The 20,054-nt window shown below is 42.8% G+C and overlaps 1 protein-coding gene across 2 annotated transcripts in view; it reads right to left on the bottom strand.

The window, feature by feature from the left end:
- The window catches only part of NR3C2 (nuclear receptor subfamily 3 group C member 2), a 376,709-nt gene extending 357,194 nt beyond the window's left edge, over window positions 1-19,515 (bottom strand). Inside the window, exons 1-2 of one of the 2 annotated variants that reach the window (XM_075543712.1) lie at window positions 19,267-19,515; window positions 10,520-12,284 (exon numbers count right to left, since the gene is read on the bottom strand). In XM_075543712.1, the coding sequence (XP_075399827.1) occupies window positions 10,520-12,282 (1,763 nt within the window). In that variant the 5' untranslated portion in view covers window positions 12,283-12,284; window positions 19,267-19,515. Of the gene's footprint in view, window positions 1-10,519; window positions 12,285-18,677; window positions 18,800-19,266 lie in introns of those variants that run through there. The other variant, XM_075543713.1, reaches the window with a different exon arrangement.
- Window positions 19,516-20,054: the final 539 nt, after the last annotated feature.

Genomic DNA, 20,054 nt, shown 5'->3' with positions numbered 1-20,054 from the left:
GGTTTTTTTTTTTTTTACTGTAGTCTAATACAAAGTATTCTATTTTAGTACCAAAATTATCAAATAACAAAACTATTTAGCTCCTTCCCTCTTGTAAACAGAGTCATATTTGTACTTAAATGTTTTTTGTATTCCCATAAATCTCTGGAATTTTCTTTCCTATTCTCCTTAGCAATCTGCTTTTTGTGGCCCTGCTAACATATGTGGGGAAGTGGTACTAAAGAAAGAACACTTTTAGGGGGAAATATTCTGGCATTCAAGAATGTCTTCCTTCAAAGTAGCCTTACTATATATCCCCTGCCATCCGTTTCTTCCACTTTAAAAAAACAGAATTTATTTTCTTAATCTTTTACAGCCTGGAGCACATGTATGAGAATGACCATCTTCTCAACGGCTTTTGGGGATATGTCTCAGTCACTCTTCCTGTTTTCCTTACCAGACTAATCTCTCCACCCTGTCCTTCCTTGGTTAAAACGTGTATTAAAAGTGCCAACCCTCATTTTAGCACTCACAAAGTTCTAGGGTATAGTTTTTCCCAACTACAATTCAACCCCTCCGAACAGTCAGTTTGCCCTCTGTTTACACCCCATACCTCATGCAATCCATTCCACACTTCACCAATCACCTCCAATTCTCACATGTCAAGTGAGGATCTCATTCCTTTTTGAAGATTTCTTTGATAAGTTGGTCCACATATAACTTTTACTTTCCTAAATTTTGGTAACAGTCCTCATCTGATTACCATATATACTTGAGTATAAGCTGACCTGACTATCAGCCAAGGCACTTAATTTTACAACAAAAACTGCATTAAATTGTGCTGAAAAACTCAGCTTCTACATGAGTGTATATGGCATACAACCTATATACACTATCAGTGAGGAAGAAAAATCTAGATACTGGTATGAGTCATCTCCCGCCATTAGATAGGAATATAGTGAGAGGCAATTCATGTCATACTCTTTTGGTTTGTTGCTGCATGCCAGGTACCCACCTGAATAACCTCAAAATTGCCAGAGACTTTCCTTTCTGTCAATATAGAATATAAAATAATTACTTTTCTCTTAGTGAGAGGTCTTGTATCAAAGATGTTTACAGTAAAATACAATTCAACAATAAGAAAACAAAAAGCCCAAGAAAAAAGGGTCCAAATTTAAGACACTTAAAGAAGACGTATGGATGGCAAGTGAGCAGAGATTCGATGGTCAGTACCACTCAGCACTGGGGAAAGGCCAAGTTATACTAAAATGATGTATCCCTACATGGATGTCTAAAATTAAAGACTGACCAAATCCAGTTCTGCCAAAGACTGAAGAGGGACATTTTCACACAATGCTGGTGAGAATGTACAATCACTTTTGGGAAACGTAATGATAATTCTTAAAAATTAAATACCATATCATTGAGTCAGTCCATCCTTGAAAATTTACTGTGGAAAAAATAAGGCATATGGCCATACAGGAATCTGTATTTATTTATAGCGGTTTTATTTGTAATAGGGCCCAAACTGGAAATAACCCAAGTGTCCATCATCACGAGAATAAACAAACTGCAGTACAGCCATACCAGAGAATATTACTCAGCAATAAAGAGAGATGAAGTATTGATAGGTGAAACGACGTACTGAATCACAACTGTAATATGCTTAAAGAAGTCAGAATATCAAAAAAAATGCATAAGGTCTGATTCTATTTCTGTGACAATGTATAAAACACTACAGGGAATGGAAAGCCTAAGTGGGGCACTATGGGTTGGGAGTGAGGGGAGGAGCTGGCTATGGAAGGGAAGCCAAGGACATTTGGGCAGGTGATAAAATGGCTCTGTATCTCTGAGTGATGGTCCCATAGCTAGTAGGTGGCAAAATTGATAACTGGATATCAAAAGCAATTGCATTTGCTCTATTTTGAATTAAAAGTAAACAAATAATCTGAAAATGAAGACTAAAAATATAAGTCACCAATCAGTGTAAAATACACATCATGATCAAACTACTGTATCATGCTGGGATGAGAAAAGGTACAGCATTTGTCCATGAACTATTTTGTGAAAATCTTAAATACACGCTGGTATAAGTCACTACTTTTTAAAAATTTTTCACTAAACTCAGTAGAAATGCCACTTCCATATAACAACAGCTTCATGAGCTTACACAATAGCCACTACTTTTCTAGTCACTTCTAATCAGTGACTACTCCCACCCAAGTCTTCTTTAGCCAGTTTGTTCATTCTTTCAATACTTAGTACACATCGGCAATGTATCTGTCTGGCACTGTTCACGAAGCTTACATTCTGGAAGTTATTATTGTGAGCTGTCTTCGCGTCAGTTACAGGCTCCTGGCAACCCCATGCACAACTGAACTGAATGCTCCCCAGTCCTGCACCAGCCCTCTGATGGCGGCGAGCAGACTCCTATGAACCTGTATTACATTTTCATAGGCTGATTCTCAGAAGTAGATAGACCAGCCTTTCTTCCTAGTTCATCTTGACCTGGAAGCTCCATTTAAACCTGTTTAACATGATACCAACGGGCAAGCTTCCACCGAGAGATGGATGGGTACTGGTTGGACATCAGGTGCAATGGCCAGGAATCAAGTCCAGGTCTCTAGCATGGAAGGCCACAATTCTACAACTGAAGCACGATGACCCTCCACATTCTAACTTAGGGACAAGATATGAAACCCAGGACTGGGGAACCTATAGGGACAGCAAGTAGAATAAGGGTTTTGGAGTTGGGATAGGGGAGTACAGTAGGGGTGTGTGTGGGTAAAAGGGAGCTGATGTCAAGGTGTCCAGGAAGCAAAGGAATGTTTGGGATCTGACTGTGGTAGCAATTGTACAATACTGCTTGATGTGACTGAACTATGGAATGATATATGTATTAACCCCCAATTAATAATAAATAAAAAATAAACATATCAAAGAAGATAATGTGCTACCAAAACAACATGATGAGTTGGGGCTAAAGCAAGGACGAGTTCAAGGGAGGCATAACAGAGGGACATGGAAAAAATCAGAGTAAACAAGCTCACGATGGCTAGCTCAGGCTATTTTAAAGATCAAAATAAGGACAGGAACAGGCTTTATCCAACTGCATAGAACAGAAAGCATGAGGCCATACAGATGCTAAGTAAACAAGAGGATGAGCAAAGTTTGTTGAAGAGCAGAGTGTTTATGCAATTTTGTATTGCCTCTCTTACTCTCTTAAGTTTGTATTACCAACTTACTCTCTTAATTGGGAAGGTAAAAGAACAACTTTACGGTGGAAAACCTGTCAGCCATCACCTGAATCAAAGGATGAGAGAGAGTAGAAGTGGTTCAAACTGAAACATACGCCAGATAACAAGTCATAAAGACAAGAATGCAGGGTCACCTGCGACCGTCCCACTGGCTGTGCCACCTGAATCAAGTCTGGAGAGGACATCTGAAAAACGCAACCTGAGGACTAACTACAAGAGAATGAATGAACCCTTTCCTCCTCAGAAACCAGGTCAAAAACAATTAGGGAAGACAGAGCAACTATTTCAGACTAACAACAATTATACCACAGAACCACTCGGCACAACACACAATCCTGAACGGGGTCCTTTTGTCATAAAGACATTCGGGGCAAAGGACAAAGCCAGCATGCGGGCTAATGACTAGATGCCACTGACCTGTCCATGTTAATGCCTTGTTTTAGTGGTTGTGTTGTGGCTCTGAGGCAGGATGTCCTTGTTCAGAGGAGATCTTTGCATTGGACTTTTGGTACGTTTGTGATCATTTAAAAGTAAAATTTCAATTTGAAAAGCAACTCCTTTGTACCCTTCGTCCATGGCCCCTGATATAGCCTTGTCCTTTCTTCCCAACTCTCACGGCAACTTTTAAACAAGGCTCTAATCTACCCAACAACCACTTCCCAACGGAGGTGTTCTAGAGGGCAGATTACCAAAACTACGCACAAATTTCATTATGTGACCTTCAACTTCAGCTCCCTTCTAGGTCCAACTGACTTCTTCCAGGTTGTCTTTCCACCAATACTTCCCACCAGAGGGCTGAACCACACTCAGTTTTCCAACCATCTCTCTGATTTTGCTCACAAAGCTCCCTCCACCAGGTAGGAACCACAGTCCCTACCAGTAGCTCCACAAGACCAAGTACAAACACCAACTCAAACAACTCCCCATCGTCCCAGTGCCTACGACTTGCCCATATAACCTCACCTTGTTACCACCACCAAAGTCAGTTTTGCCTATCACTTCATTCTGTTTCACAGTGCACTCTTTATACATCGGTCTCAGCAGCTAGCAATACCTCAGGTGAAGTTGCATGCTACTGAAGTTTTCATCAGTCATTTAGTCGTAGCCACAGTCATGAGTCCAGATTGCCAGTTTTATCTCCCTGGGGTATTAACTTTGTAAGTATTCAAATTACTTTTTGTTTCTCTGGTTTCCTTTCTTAGTCCACGGTTTTCTATTTCTAGCATAAAAGGAAAGTCATTTCTACTTTTTTTCTACAATGACTTTTGGCCCCAGCCATATTATTAACAACCCAGAATTTTTTTGGAACATCAATTAAGTAACATGTGCTCAAATATTGTTATATTTTAGGCTCACTATTACCTTACTAAAGAGACCTAGTGGTGCACTTGTTAAGCAACACTGCGACTTGAAGAGTCTGCAGTTCAAGTTCACGGGCTGCCATGTGGGATAAAGGCGTGCCAATCTGCTTCCACAGAGGTCAGAGCTATGAAGCCTCTCTCCTCTACTGGGCAGCAAGCATTGCTAGGAGTTGGAATGAACTCAACAGTTATAGCCCCCCACCACCATTTATTCCTTTATTATATAAAGATTGTACAAAATAAAATAATTAATGGAAAACAAAAGCCTACCTTTGGCAAATTTAAAACCACAAGTCCTAGAGTTTAATATGAAAACCCTACCCATGGAACACATTTATATTTCCAGGGTTCTTACAATACATTGTGGAGTACAGTCCACAAAAATACACAATTAATGATCTATTTAAATGCATTCAAGTATCCAATATTTTAATCTCAACTTGGATTTAGTAAATGAATTTATACAATAAATTAGTTAGCAGCAGGCCTGAGTTGTTGTTGTTGGACCCACCTGGAATTTTAATAATACAAAACGCACGGATTCTTTGATAAATTCACATCCAAGGCCTAATTTTAGAATCACAGTAGTAATAGAAGTTGGCTTAAATTGAATAATTCTAGCTTATCTAACAGAAAACATAGTTTTTAATCTCAACTTTACTTTTAAGCATTAAGTAAACAGTTTTGAAGGATATTTATTTTTTACTTGATAAGAGGTCTTCATACTGGCATATAAACCTAAGATATTTGTGATGTTGAAAACAAAATTCATTTTTAAAAGTACAATCCTCATAGCAGCTTGTATATTTTAATTTTAGATCACTAACCATTTTTTTTCCACTTACCCCCAGGAATATTCTCCCCAGATATACCCCAAATGAATGAGTCATCAGGAGAAGAAAGTCACACTTTAAGATCGTTTCTAAAAATAGTATTTAAAATACTAACCTGGAGATATTCTAGCCAAATTAGCAAGTTCAAAATCACAAATATTATGAACAAGTATCAGGGAAAATCATGGAGAGCCCATGTTTGCCTATTCAAATGACCGAAGCAATGCAGTAATGAACGTATTTATTACAGTCAGCATCAATACTCAGGCATGTACACACACTCCCACAAAACCCACATTCTCTCACACTTTGCATTACATAGCGGCATTCACACTCCAATGGCTTCCTGAGAAAGCTTCCTAAAAAACAGGGCAAACGCAGTAAAACAAACTCCACTGAGTCTGAGGCTTTGGGTTTATTATACAAGCGATTTGAACAAGCTCCTGGAAAAAGAGAAAAATAACTAAGTTATGTACTAAACTGTTTCCTTCTGTCCCGGAAAAGACCTGCAGCACATGTGAGGGGGCTTCCAGAAGTTCATGGGAACATTCCAGGACCTTCTACTTCCAATTTTGCGTGCACTTTCTGAAGCCCCCTTCGTAATGGAATAAATGCCGGCTTGTCTGGTGGAGAAGGATGGGGCTCCCTGCTCCAGTGGACAGGGACAGTGTTGGGAAGTCGCAGGAGCAGCTTTCCCCTGTCCAACAGGGTCACTGGGTGTTGTCAGCATCGACTGGATGGCAGTGAGCTTCTCCTGAACTTACCCGAACATGACTGTGGGACTGTGAACTTTATACTCAAAGGGCCAAGGCAAACCAGGACTGTGCTAGGATGCTATCAAAGTGACTATCTCCATAAACATTCAATGTTGTGACAACAGGACTATCATTTCCACAAGGAAAAGGGTAAATACAGAGAATAAGGAATTCATCGTCAGTGTCAGAATTTCCAAAGGAAAAATTCTTCATTTAAAAAAAAAAAGTTCAGATTGTCAAAGTAAAATGATAGGTTACCTCTCTTCACTGTGATTGCCCTTTTGACATTTTCCTATCTAGACTACCCTGGAACTACAGAATTCGATTTGTGACAAAAACATACCTGGAACCAGGTTAGAAACCATGTGAACAGACCTTCTATTATAAACCTTAACATGTATGACTCATGGCAGCTCACTAGTTTTAATGACAGCCCTTTGAAAGCATTTAGTTCAACTCACTTTCAAAATGAAAAAGATTTTTTTTTTTAATGAGGCAGAGAGAAATGTGACTCACTCAAGGAAGGTCACAGTTTTTGTGTCCAAGATGACAGGGGAACGCCAATCTAAATGACCCAGCAAGGTCCAGCGTCCATCCTACGGGCTTTCAGTGGAGCCCGGTCGTAATTTCCTTTACGATTTGGCACTCGGGCAATCCATTCATGGGAAATGATTAACAGTCAACTTTTGTCGCCACGCTCACCGAATGCTTGCAGCTGGAGATGGGAACAACGCATACCTCACCGATATTACTCATTTATACCTGCTTGGGAAATTACTCTGGGGGAGACTGAGAATAATCTTTGATTGGAAGACACCTCACATGCTTTCCTCCTCGGCGTAATATTCATGATGGGATGACGGGGGGGGGGGGGGGGGGAGGACAGCTGCCCTTGAGTCCATTCCTAGTCATGGACACGCCATGTCTGTCAGACTAGAACTGTGTTCTACACGGTTTTCGACACTGTGTCCTTCCAGAGACAACTCACCAGGGTAGTCTTCTGAGCCACTTGGAGGGGATTCAAATAGCCTGCCCTGTGGTTAGTAGCCTAGCCAGGCACTTAGCAGGTTTGCCCCAGTGTTTAGTAAGGCTCCAGTGGCCATGGGTGATATTCAGTGCGGGTAAAGTAACGAATACACTCTCTTCACTGAACTACAAAGATGATCGGGTAGTGACAGTCCAGTGGTTCTTGGCTTTTTGGCCTCAGAAGGCCTTTCACTCTGAAAACATACTTCTGAGATACTTATTTCCCATATGCGAAATTAAAACTAAATTATTAATACTTATTCTTAAATATCATAAAGAGATTTAATTATTACGTCTTAACCTAAATATGCATTGATGGGGGTTGAAAAATCCCTGGATTTCCCAAAACAACAAAGTTTAGTAAGCAGAATGGCATGGTTTTACATTTTTGCAAGCCTCTCCATTGTTACACTTAACAGGTGACAGCTGGAGTCTCTCTCTTATCTATATGTGATATCTTTGCGTTTAAAAAAAGAAGAAAATCTGCTTTTACAGAAATAGTTGTTGGAAAAGAACAGAGCGAGTTAATAGTTTTTTCAGTTAACTTTAGATGTATCTCTTTGATAGTACATTGAAAGTTCACAGGGAGTAGTTTCGGAACGGTTACTTGCCGCGTGGCGTCAGAAGCCATGATCTACAGCGCTAACATCCACTGGCGTATCTAAAGTTCGAAGTGATCTTGGGCCCACATGATATTTCTGGAAAGGCCTCAAGAATACCCATTTCGCAACCTGAGATCTAGTAGAAAACTGTATTTAGGATTCAATCGAAAGATGAAGGATACTATCAAGGCTATAATATTGCTTTGATCTTTTTAAGTCTTTTAAATTAATGTGTTCAACATTTTCCTGAAATGGACAATCACTATAATAAACTAAGAAGCAAGACCAAAAAAAAAAGTTGCGTTTTGGTCTAACAGATGCCAATGACAAAGTTTGAATACATTTAAATTGAGTATTATAAACACGTACATTGAACACAAGGAGAATATATTCAAATATGTTCAGCTCCATAAGTCTTTATGCTGAAAATAATTTTAAGAAATGTGTTTGAGTAATATTAGTGAGGAAAATATAATGAATTGTTAATCTATAAGATACTTCAAATAATATTACTTGGGTATTGAAGTTTTTGAAAAAGTTAACTGGCATATATATTATGTAAGCATAATAAAACCCCTCGGACAATGAGATCAAAGATAAAATTGTAGAATACTCAAAGGGACCCGCCAGACAAATTATACATGTCAACCTACAGGTGTAGAGTAGACTCAATGTGACTGATTGAGAGAAATGGGTCTTACGGTATGGGCCACAGACCACCAGGAGGGACCCTTCACGAGTCCGGTATAAACAACACCATAAAAACAGTGCAAAGAGACAAACACAGGAACAAACATGGTTTTAGCTTCCGAATCTCTAATATCTCAACCAGAAGTATGAAAAAGCACAAGGAGAATTGTTGCAGCAAATTTACGATGCCTAACTACAGACAAAAGCAAAAATCAGAGTCAAATTTAGTCACAAGATATAATTGGGGAAACTTATTTTATCTGCATCTGTTATATTCCTTTAAAAGATTTTGTGCAATTTTATATATAAAGATGAAAAAGAAAACTAAGAGAAATGTAAAGATCATGACAACACCCAACAGCAAGAGCTAAACATTTGTAACGCAGACTACGTGCCAGATGGCAGTCGAAGTTATTCCCAGAAATTAACTCATTGATATGGCCTTTGGGATGGGTATTACTGAAACCCCTTTTCACAGATGACAAAAGCCTAAAACCAAGGAGGTGAAGAGATATGCATAGAGCATGTAAGTCACAGAGTTGGGGTTTGAACCAGGGCAGCCTGGCTCTAACTCCCTTCAAAGCATGGCTTACAAAAATACCTACCTGCCAAAGCTTTGCTTCTCTAAAAGCAAAAGCAGGCAATACCCACAAAACACTTGGTAAGTTTGGTTCTGATGGAATTCTTCCACCTCATAACTTCTGTTAAGCGTTTAGAATTTAAGAGCTAGAGACAGCAGAATATAATCAAATGTTGATATTACAGAAAACTACAAGAATTTTATCACTTGTAAAAGTATTTGCTTCCATAAAAGTAAGAAGAGCAAGGCTTCAGTCAATGGCCAGGAACAGGAAGAATGTATGGGTTACAGTTTTGGGGTTTTGTCTGTAAAGGAAAGGGGGCGGGGAAGATATAGGAATACATACAAACCTATGTTTTGCTAAAGGGATGGGGATATTTTGCACAAAATAAATTTATAGGGAAAGAAAGAAAACATCCACATCTTCCTAGATGCCAAAGGAATGAGCTCTATCTGAGAAACTTCTTTTTCTACATTCAATAAAGGAATCATGTATCACAACCATGTAATAAAGCAATACTGAAGCAAAGTCCAATACAATTCCTTGTATAACTTAGAGCCGCCCTGGACAGTCCTTCTCAAAGCTCTTCCTTGTTATTCTCTAAACAGACACCCTGTGCTAGCTACCAGGAAAGGCGGCATGTCTTACAGTTACTAATAAAGTATGATTTGCTGTGCAGATCTGAAAAGTTGTAAAGACACCAACTCAAAGCTACAGCAACATATTTCACTCTGCAGAGAAGTAAGAAAGCGCGATCTCTCCACTGAGTAACCGTAGATGTGCCGAGTCTTTAAAAACCTTCAACAGTTAGGGAAATGTTTTGTTTGTATAGAAAACCACAACTTTCATAGAATTAACCTACCAAGGAAAGCATGGGGAAGGTGGCGGGAGTGGCTTGTGGGTAGCAGATTTGAGATTTAGTTTTATATTTCACAACCAATGAAGTGGTTAATAAAGAAAGTGGTTAATAAAGAAAGCCAAAGGGGGGGAGGGGGGACTAAAACCACAAAGATTCTAATTTAAAGCAAGTTATGAACCAGAAAACTGCTTTTAAAATTGGTTTGTGTGTTTTTTTTAAATCTAGCACTGGCCTGCTAAATAGAACGGGCAGTGGAAATAAACATTTTTGACAGAACAAAACCAGGCAATACAAAGGAGGGGACAGCGATACACACCTCTTCAAAGTCAACACAAAATCTTCCAAGGAATTTTTAAATTTTTGTTCCTCTCCTTTGAAAAACATTACTAACATTACACTAATGAGCAAGAGGGTGGGAAGAAGCGCTAAGCGCCCAGCCTAAGAGCAAAAATGACACAGGGAGTTGACATGTGTTTCAATGGACCACCTAAAAAAGGGTCGCACGTTTGACATTTTTTCAGGAGAGCATGCTTATCAAACAGTCACGGTTTCTCAAGAAAGAAGAGGCCAGCTTACCTTGATACGTTTTCTGGAATGTATTCTAGGACTGGGTAGCCATCGCTTCTTCGTGATGGCAGGTCGCCATGTGATTTCCACGACTCCACTAAAGTGCCGACAGGAGGAAAGGAGCTCAGGTGTTGGAAAGATTGGTCTCTAGGAGATCGGGACAAAGATATTGTACCTTGAGCACCAATCCTGTAGTGAAAGGACTGTCCACCTGAATTCACGCCAACAATGGCGGATGACGGGATGCTGGTCTCGGGGTAATAGCTCCCGTCATCTGGTTCTTGCTTAATCCCCATGGAGAAGCCACCGCCTTCACAGTTGCCATCGAAGCCCGGCACGGGTGGCCCTAGGATTCCCGATAGAGAGTAATAGTCTTTATCATCCATGAAGGAGAAGTATGAGCCGTCCATAAATGGAAACGGGTTTACTGTTGGATTCCCTTTAAAGGAGGTCCCTGAACAGGAATGCTTGCTGGATTCTTGCTTTATGGGCACAGAAAACGGGGAGTCTGCGTTGAGTTTGCTGTTTCCTCCTAGGCAGGAGCTACTGAAAGCGCCATCTGGTTCTGGCTTGATGTACTGGACAATGCTGAGCTGGGCAGAGCCGCCATTTGCGATGGCGCTCTCCACTTGCTCCGTCTTAGGGAAAGGGACATCCGGAGCAGCCCTCTCGTGCGTGTCAGGGCTGGGCGCCACGTCCCGAGGGGCACCGGAGCCCGCCGGGGTGCCCGCGGGCGCGTAGCTGAAGGCGCTGGGCACGGGGCTGCAGATGGAGCCCACGGTGCTGGCCGCCGGGCTGGAGAGCGTGGAGCGGTTGTGTGTGTTGGAAGGGCTGGAGACAGAGCACCTGGAGTTGTGGATGTTTGCAGGGCTGGACACGGAGGAGCGCAGAGCGACGTGGCCAGGGCTGGACACCGGAGACTTGACGCTGCCGTGGCTCGGCGGGCTGGAAACGGGGGACTTCATGCTACTCAAGGGGCTGGCCAGCGGAGAGCCCACGTTGCTGGCGTGCGCGGGGCTGTGCGACCTGGACCCTCGGTTCTCCACGCTGGGGGAGCACGTGGGCGGGGCTCCCTGGGGCACGGGGCTGTGCACTGCGAAGCTGCCGAAGCTGGTGGTGGTGGAGGACACCGAGTTGACCCCGGCAGGGCTGCACACGGACGAGGCCCTGCTGAGAGGGCTGCGGACCGACGGGCTCTTCTCGTGGCCCAGGATGGGGCTTTTGACCATGGCCCGCATGGCACCCCCGCCGCTGTTCACGCAGCTCCCGGGCTCGGACAGGAAGGGCGCCAGAGGCCTGGCCAGGCTGCTGAGCGCGGACGGCCGGTGGCCGTTTTCTCTGTAGAATTTCACCAGCTGTTCAACGTTTTGATAAATTTTCGCGGGGCTCATGCTTCCTTGTGGGTTCTGCTGATCAAAGGCGTAATCGGCATCGCGGATGGAATCCATGTACAGACCCATGGACTCGGCGACAGTGGCTGAGAGTTCCTTAGATTCCAACTCGGTTTTAATATCAGATGCGAGGGTTCCAGCATGAGTATTCTCCTGCTGCCGGCAAGGGAGGAGTTCATGTTTTTCTTTGCTGCTTCCTTGAGTAGTGTTGTTTGGAATAGCACCGGAAACACAGCTCACGTTGACGATCTCCATGTAGTGATTCGCATCGTTCCGCTCAGCAGGTCTCAGGGAAGAGCGCTCCACAGTCTGAGAAACTTGACCCCACTGTCTTTCCATATCTAGACCTTCAGGCAGGCTGGGGTATCCTTTGGTCTCCATCTCTAACAAATAAATGTGTATTAAAAAATTAAATCAGAGTCAGTGATGATAACATTACTCTAAAAACGACGCCCTAAAGGGGCATTTACTAAGTTGGAAAAGATATGCTCTACTTATGATAAGCAGTCTTTCTACTTATACTTGAAACTGCTACTTTCTAAGACTTTAAGCCAGAAAAGCGGAAGTAATCGTAGCTTAGAAAACAAGGTACACCTCTGTTATAATCTACCCTTTAGCGTTCACAGGGAATATTTACAAATTTTAAGTTTATGAACTACCTAAGGTCATCCTTTATCAATTGATATCAGAGGAAACTGAGGACATAGCATCGCAGGTGAAAATGCCCAAGGACACAGAGACAGCTAAGTAACAAAGTCTGTAGCCAAAGCTTTTGGAGTCTCTGGATCATGTGGAAGCTGACTTCCACATCTATATATGATTTTATTTAAAACAATTAGGTAGATGCAATTCACGTTACCGCTTCTAAATATAAATGTATTGAGGAAACCATCACAGACAAAATAATATTTGAGGATTCTCTTTAAAGTAAGAAGACTTTCCTACACTGGTTTAGTGATGACAATAATTTAGCGTCAGCTACAAAATGGATGGGTGAGAATGGGCCCCAGCTCAGAGAGGTACTATGATCAACAAGAATGCCAAGATCCCACTCCTCTGTGTTTCAGTGAACTGCCAAAGACTTGGACATGGGCTCTGACCCTCAGGATCCCTGCTAAAAAGATTCCTAAGAGAGAGACTTATTTCACTCCCAAGACTACAATTATGGTGGAAGTTCTAGATAGGTCCCCATAATTCAAGCATTGGTTATTTCAACAAACCTGTCCCAAGTGCTTACAGCATTTGGGTCTATCCATAGTCACTGAAACTTTTGTGATAAACACAACAAACACAGTTGGGGGCCCCACAGTATCAACTGAGATGGACAGCCATAGTCATTGACTCTAGGTAGGAAATTATTTCCTGGACCGAGTAATAATTATAATAATCCTGTAACTAGAAAATCATTATATAGTACACGATTCCATATTCTATTACACACAGCATAGGTATATTAACTTATTTGATCCTTACATAACTTGTACCTTATAAGTTCGGTATAACTAGTATTCAGATGATACAACTGGAGAAACCAAGTCTCAGGGTGCACAGCCCATAAGTGGAAGAGCTAGAATTTGGCTTCTCTCGATACCAGTTCAGCAAGACTGACATTTGTGGGTGATAATTCTGTATGTTGGGAACCTATTCTATGCATCTTATGGTGTCTAGCATCATCCTTAGCTTCTGCCTACTAGATGCCAGCGGTCCCCCCATCCTCAATCGCAATAATAAAAAATCTCTCCAAGCATTGGCAAATGCCCCTGGGGAGTGGGAAGAGGGGAGAAAAACACCCCTTGCTGAGAACTACTGCTCCAAACATGTATTCACATTTGTATGTATGTGTGTACATTCATTATAAACACACATATACACACCTATGTGAAAGAAAATCAGCTAATTCTCAGTAAAATTTCATTTATATACATTTATATAAGCCACCAAATCTATATATGCAAATTTATCAAATCTTTTGAAGCCCATAAACAATCTATGACCCAAATAAGTTAAGGTCCTGAGCTCAGAGATGCTGGGTTCCGCAGTACTGTACACGAGCATTGCTTTAGATTCGCTCTGCCACCCACTCCCTACATTCGCCCTGCTTTCTCTCACTGAAAAAAAGACATGCTCGCCCATCCTTTTGCTACAGAACGTACACTAAGCAACACAGGACAATCCTTCCATGGTTCTGGTAAGTAAACTACCATCAGCTAGTGCAAAGTTACAGGTGATGAGTCACTCAAATTGCTCAGGTAGTGCACTTACCTTTTATTTCCATTTTCTACACTAGATGTTAAGTTACAGGAAAGTAGAAGCATAATAAATTCCACTACTGTATCCCAAAAGGAGAGACTGTCATGTCATTTTAAGAAAAAAAACAACAACTATTAGAATCAAAACTGAACAAATGGGTAATATTAAAAATCTACCAATTAAACAACATTCTTTTACTTAAAACAATACTATCCTAGCAATAGGAGCCCTGGTGGCTACGCCATGTTGTCCTGGTAACTGTAAAGTCAGCACTTTAACATCACCAGTCACTCCAGGGAAGAAAGATGAGGCTTTCTAGGCCCGTAAAGTTGCAGGCTTGGAAACCCACGGAGGCCATTCTACCTTGTTCTACAGGGTGACTGCGAGTCAGCACCTTTTAATGGCAGTGAGAGTGATCCTATGAATGAAAAAATACGAATCATTCACAAAAGGTGAACAATAAATGAAAAGGCTGAGGTATTGCTATTATTGTCAGCTGTTTCCAATGCATAGCGACACGGTCTTGCACCATTCTCACAATCAGAGCTAAATGGACGGCCGTTGTTGGAGTCGCTGTGCCAATCCAGCTCAGTGAGGGCCTTCCTCTTATGCCGACCCTCGACTTTATTGAACGCGATATCCTTCTTCAGGGACCGGTTCTTCTTGACAGCATGTCCAACCTACCTGTTGCAGTTGCATCATCCTTGTTAGTTCTCAGGGGCACCCGACTATACCTTTTCCAACAAGGATTTGTTCCTCCTCTGGCAGTCCATGATACATGCAATATTATTTGCCAACACTGTAATTCAAAGGCATCCCAACAATTCTCTTTCGGTCTGCTTTAGTCACTGCCCAGCTTTTGCATGCAAATGTGGCCACTTAAGACACCAGGGCTTGGGACAGGTCTACATTATTCTGCAAGCGATATCTTTGCAACGCGCTCCAGAAGTCTTTTGCAGGCGATTCCCCAATGCAATGTCTCTGGATTCCTGGACTGCTGCTTCCACGGGTGTTGATGGCGGAACAGCTTGATTTCAATCTTTTCTCTGTTTAACATGATGCTGTTCATTGGTAAACTTTTGAGTCTCCTTGTTTTCTTTGTTGTTGAAATGCAATTCATATCGAAGGCATTAGTCTTGGATATTCATCGGTAAGTGCTACAAGTGCTTGTCACTGTCAGCATGCAAGGTTGTGTTATTTGCACATCACAGGTTCTGAATGAGTCTTCCTCCGATCCTGATGCCATGTTCTTCTTCATATAAAGCAATTTCTCAGATTAATTGCAAAATACAGAAGGAATATGGGTACTGAGAGGATCCGTCCTTGACACCTGCCTTTCTGGATTTTGGACCATGAACTAGCCTGTTGTTCGGCTTAACTCCTACCGCTTGGCCTATATACAAATTCCTCTGAGCCCAATGAGGTGTCCCGGAATTGCCATTCTTCACAATGCCATCTATAATCTATTGGGATCTATACAGTCAAATGTCTTTGCATCCTCAATAATACACACGTAAACATCTGTCTAGAACACTCTGCTTCAGTCAAGATCCATTGGACATTAGCTACGAAATGCCTTGTTCCACACCCTTTTCTGAATTCCCGAGTTTCCTCTGGATATACTGCTGCAACCATTTTCAAACAATCTTCAGCAAAACTTTACTTGCGTGGATATTGCTGATATTGCTCAAAATTTTCACCATTTGGTTGAATCACCTCTCTTTGAAATGAACACAAATGGGGATGGATCTCATCCAGGATGGTGACTGGGTGGATGTCTTCCAAATTTCTTGCATAGATAAGTGAGCACTTTCAGCATTACATTGGTTAAATAATCTCAACTGATATTCTGTCAATTCCTGGAGTCTTGTGTTTTACTAGGACCCTCAGTGCCATCTTGATTTCTTCCTTCTGTGCTATCTGTTACTGATCATGTGCTACCTTCTGAAATGGTTGAATATTGAGCAATTCTTTTTGAAAGTGACTGTATAGTCCTTCCATATACTTATGATACGTCCTGTATCAAGCAATATGTTTTCCTCACAGAATCCTTCAGTGGTGCAGCTTGAGGATTGAGTTTTCTTTTAGTTCTTTACATCGTACAGATTATTTAGTAATTCAAATAAAAAATATCAGTTTGGAAGAAAAAAAGAGTTGGGAAAGGGCGAAACAGGGCCTACCCTTCTAATACTGACCCTTCCATGAGCTGAAAAGTACCTTCTGCTTGAGAATATTCTGTTCTCCTATATCAACTATGAATGGACACACATTCTTTCATATAGGTTTTTTAAAAATTATGTATGTGATATGGTTGTTTCAGGTTAAATTCACACATATCACACAAAAAGCCATGTTCAATGTGTTCAAAAATAGCTATCACTCCTCTTCAGAATTCCACATTCTTGGTCTTTGCATCATTTTCTACTCAAAATACCCGGAAGTTTCCCTGCCAAGACACCCTTCTCAAAGACCTGCAGGCACAATTCTCCCTACTTTCACAGCTCCTGTCCCTGGTCCAAGGCAACCAGTCTCTCTGGTCTCCTGGCTCTAAGTCTAAATCAGGGGAATTACTGGGGAGAGAATCCCTACCCAGGACACAGTCAGAAATCCATCCTCCGAACTGCCCTTTGAGGAGATAGCCTTATTGGGCTATTTTGTTTTGTTTTTAAGTCCACTTCTCTGCCTTTGGTGTGAATTTGCATACTAATCCCCCCTCCCCCCAAGTTCTACTTGGCAGAAAACATTTGTTTTTAATACTTAGTATTCCCTAAATAAGTTATCCCAGAATTCTTTTTTCACAGCATACCTTCTAATATCCTGAGAGGCACTTTCCATTGTTCTGTCCTAACTCAAGAGCCCTACCCCAGATTTGGGAGGGTGACAAACTGGAGAAAAGCTACATCAGAGATGGCAGGCACCAAGGACAGCCTTAAAGCACTATACAAGGAAGCTTCTTATCAGGTAACATCATGGGAGAGATCACAACTTTCTAAGTCCTGTTTGGCTGGCCTTGAACTCTTTAAGTATAACATAATACAGCCTGTATTTCACCACATTATTGACAGGACTATCATTAGAGAATCTGCAAACAGCTTTGCTGAAATAGACATCACTTGTGTTTAAATTACTCATCTACCAACGTAATACACCTCTCAACCAAGGAAATGAAACTTGAGAACAAACAAGATAGAGGAGTGCATCCAGCATCTGCTGGGCGACCACTGCAAATACATATTTTTTAAGATCCTGCTTTTTTTAAAAAAGGAGATTACTGGAAATATTTTAAGCTGAACTCCATTGTTTTGATCTGTCTGCTCTTAAAAAAACCCACTGGAACAGGTTGGGAGTTTATTTCCTATGTTGTCCAGGAAAGCCAGGTTTGCCTTTTTAGAACTGGCTTAATGACCATGGCTTGAGCAGAGTTTCAATCAACCTGAACGCCCAAGTGGATACTGAAAACACGAGCGGTGAAATGATCCTCATAGAGCGGAATGCCCCAAAGGGAAAGGAAAGCATTTGTTGCTAAAGTATATCTCACATACATAAAACCCAACGCGTCTCCCTCACAATGGAATTATAGGAGACTCTCAACCTTTAATTTGCACGCAAATGACCTCGCCCAAAAATGTAAAACAAGTTTCAAAAGAAGAGTAAAAAGTACCATTTTAAGCCATGTAAATGTGTTCTCCAGCACAATTTTTGCCAAGGAAAACCTAAAGAAAATTTGCTCTTTTACATTCTGCATTTAATTGCCCTTTTTTGAAAGATAGTCATCTTCTCTCTGGATATTAGCACAGATTCTTTCCGGGATTGTATTTTACAAGAAAACACTTTCACTGTGACTGGCCCTTTTCAACACAGACCCATTTTAAATGCATCCTTTTGGACAGTTCTTTTCACTATGATGTGGTCCCCTGAAGACTGGCCCTCCTTAAGAATTTCCCAACCATCAGTAAGCTTACATACTAGTAAAAAGTTCCCTGTATGTAACTTTTTCTGCCACCTCCACCAAAGAACAATTATGTTGTTTCCCTCTTTTACAGATGAAGTAAATGATAGAAACCTGCCCAAGGTCACTTCAGAGGGCAGGAGAACCAGTTAGAACTGATTTCTATTCACTCACCTAAGGCACTGAGCACATGATCCTTCCAAAATCCCAAACAAAATTATGTCTACCTTAAAGGAAAAAGCTCCTTTATTTAGTTATTTACTTCTCTCCTCAAGACTTTTGATGAGCGCATGCCACGATGTCAAACAAACAAAAATTGAAACTTCATAGCGAGACTTCGCAGATGGAGACCAACGTTAAAGCTTCTACTAAGGCAATACCATCATTGACAGCACCTAGAAAAATGGCAATGCAAAGTGCCAAAAGGCATAAAGGAGGTGGATCTGACATTCAGCATTCTCCAAACTCATCCGCCACCAAAAGTTGCCCAATGTTATAATAGAAACTTAAATTGATGATAACAGAAACAACCCGGGGTTAAACTTGATCTGCGTAAATGAGGTAGAAAGTCACGCACCGAAATTCAGTAGTAGTTTAAGTCTGCCACCCGAAGAAGCTGCATCCCCTTCTTCCCTGCCCTTAGAATTCCAAGCGATGCCACCGAACTCCTAGCCTCCCGCTGGAGTTTGACTACTACGGACCTGGAAAAAAGCAAGTCCCCAGAGCCCCCGCCACATGGACTCTGTTAGGATCTGTATCTCCTTCAACTGCCCTTATTCAGCTACACCTTTGGCTGAGATTTGGGAGCTTCCGCAATTCACAGAGGAAAGAAATATTATTCAAACGCCCTTTCAAAATTGTACAGGGTAAACTACCCAAATTTCATCTTTAGGTAGAGGGAAGGGTGCAGACCTCCCACCGCCAAAGGCGGTTCAAAACTGCTCGTCAGGGGGCATTTATCCCAAGTGGTCAAACTTTCCAAAAATAGTCCTCGGGCAGCCAAAGGAGGGGGAAAGTGGAAAACCCAAAGAAAACAACAAGCACCCAGCACCATACCCACGGTGCCTCGGGATCACGCAGCCCCTTCTCCCTGCAAAGGGCAAGCGCCCGAGCCGCGGCCGCACGCCGGGCGGACGAGCGGCGCCCTGCCGCGCGCCCCTACACACCTGCCTCGGCCGGGGTCCTTCTCTGGGCGTCTACCTGTTGCAGCTCTTGTCACCGCCGCGACACCCCAGCTGCGGAGCCCCCCCTAAACCCAACCACATCCAGGCCAGCGAGTGCCGCTCTCCCTGCAGCGGGAGAGCCTAAGGCAGCAACGTTCTTGCACCCAGGTGACTGTACGGGCTTCCTCAGAGCAGCCTGAAGTTGGCTTGCTTCTCCCCGGTCCAATGACACCCCGGGCACCAAGGGGCGGAGAGGAGGGGGCAGGGCCAAGGCCGGGGCCTGGGCGGGCGAAAGAGGGAGGGGACGCAGGCGCCGACGGAGAGAGGGCGGGCGAGAACCCGGAGGGGGAGTGGGCCAGCTGGAGGGCCGGCCCTTTTAAAAGCGGGTCACATGTCCAGATAAAGTTCAGGTTTCCAGCCCGCCCTCCCGGGCCCTTCTCATTGGCCCGCGGGAGGCAAGACTCCACGCCGCACGGCCCACACGGGCTTCCCATTGGACAGGCGGGGCTGTCAGTCAGCAAGCGGGCGACATGACTAATACAAAGTTGCTGCGACACAGCCTGGACACAGCAGCTCCCTTAAAGCCGCAGCGGCGGCCGGTGTTCGGGGTGCCGGTCGGTGGCCGTGACACCTGGCACGAGCTCCCCTCCGCTCCCTTCGCTCCACCGCCCCCAAACTTGCTCCCGCCCAGCCGGCCCACCTCGAGGCCGACCCCGGCCCGTGGGGAGCGCTGGGCACAGGGCGGTGACGCGGAAGAACGGGGTCTTTGCCGGGAGCAGTCCAGGTGCTGT

Source organism: Tenrec ecaudatus, chromosome 3 (assembly GCF_050624435.1).
Source record: "Tenrec ecaudatus isolate mTenEca1 chromosome 3, mTenEca1.hap1, whole genome shotgun sequence".
NCBI classification, from domain to species: domain Eukaryota; kingdom Metazoa; phylum Chordata; class Mammalia; order Afrosoricida; family Tenrecidae; genus Tenrec; species Tenrec ecaudatus.
Note: the sequence above shows the minus strand (reverse complement) of the source record. Positions and strands in the feature narration are given on the sequence as shown.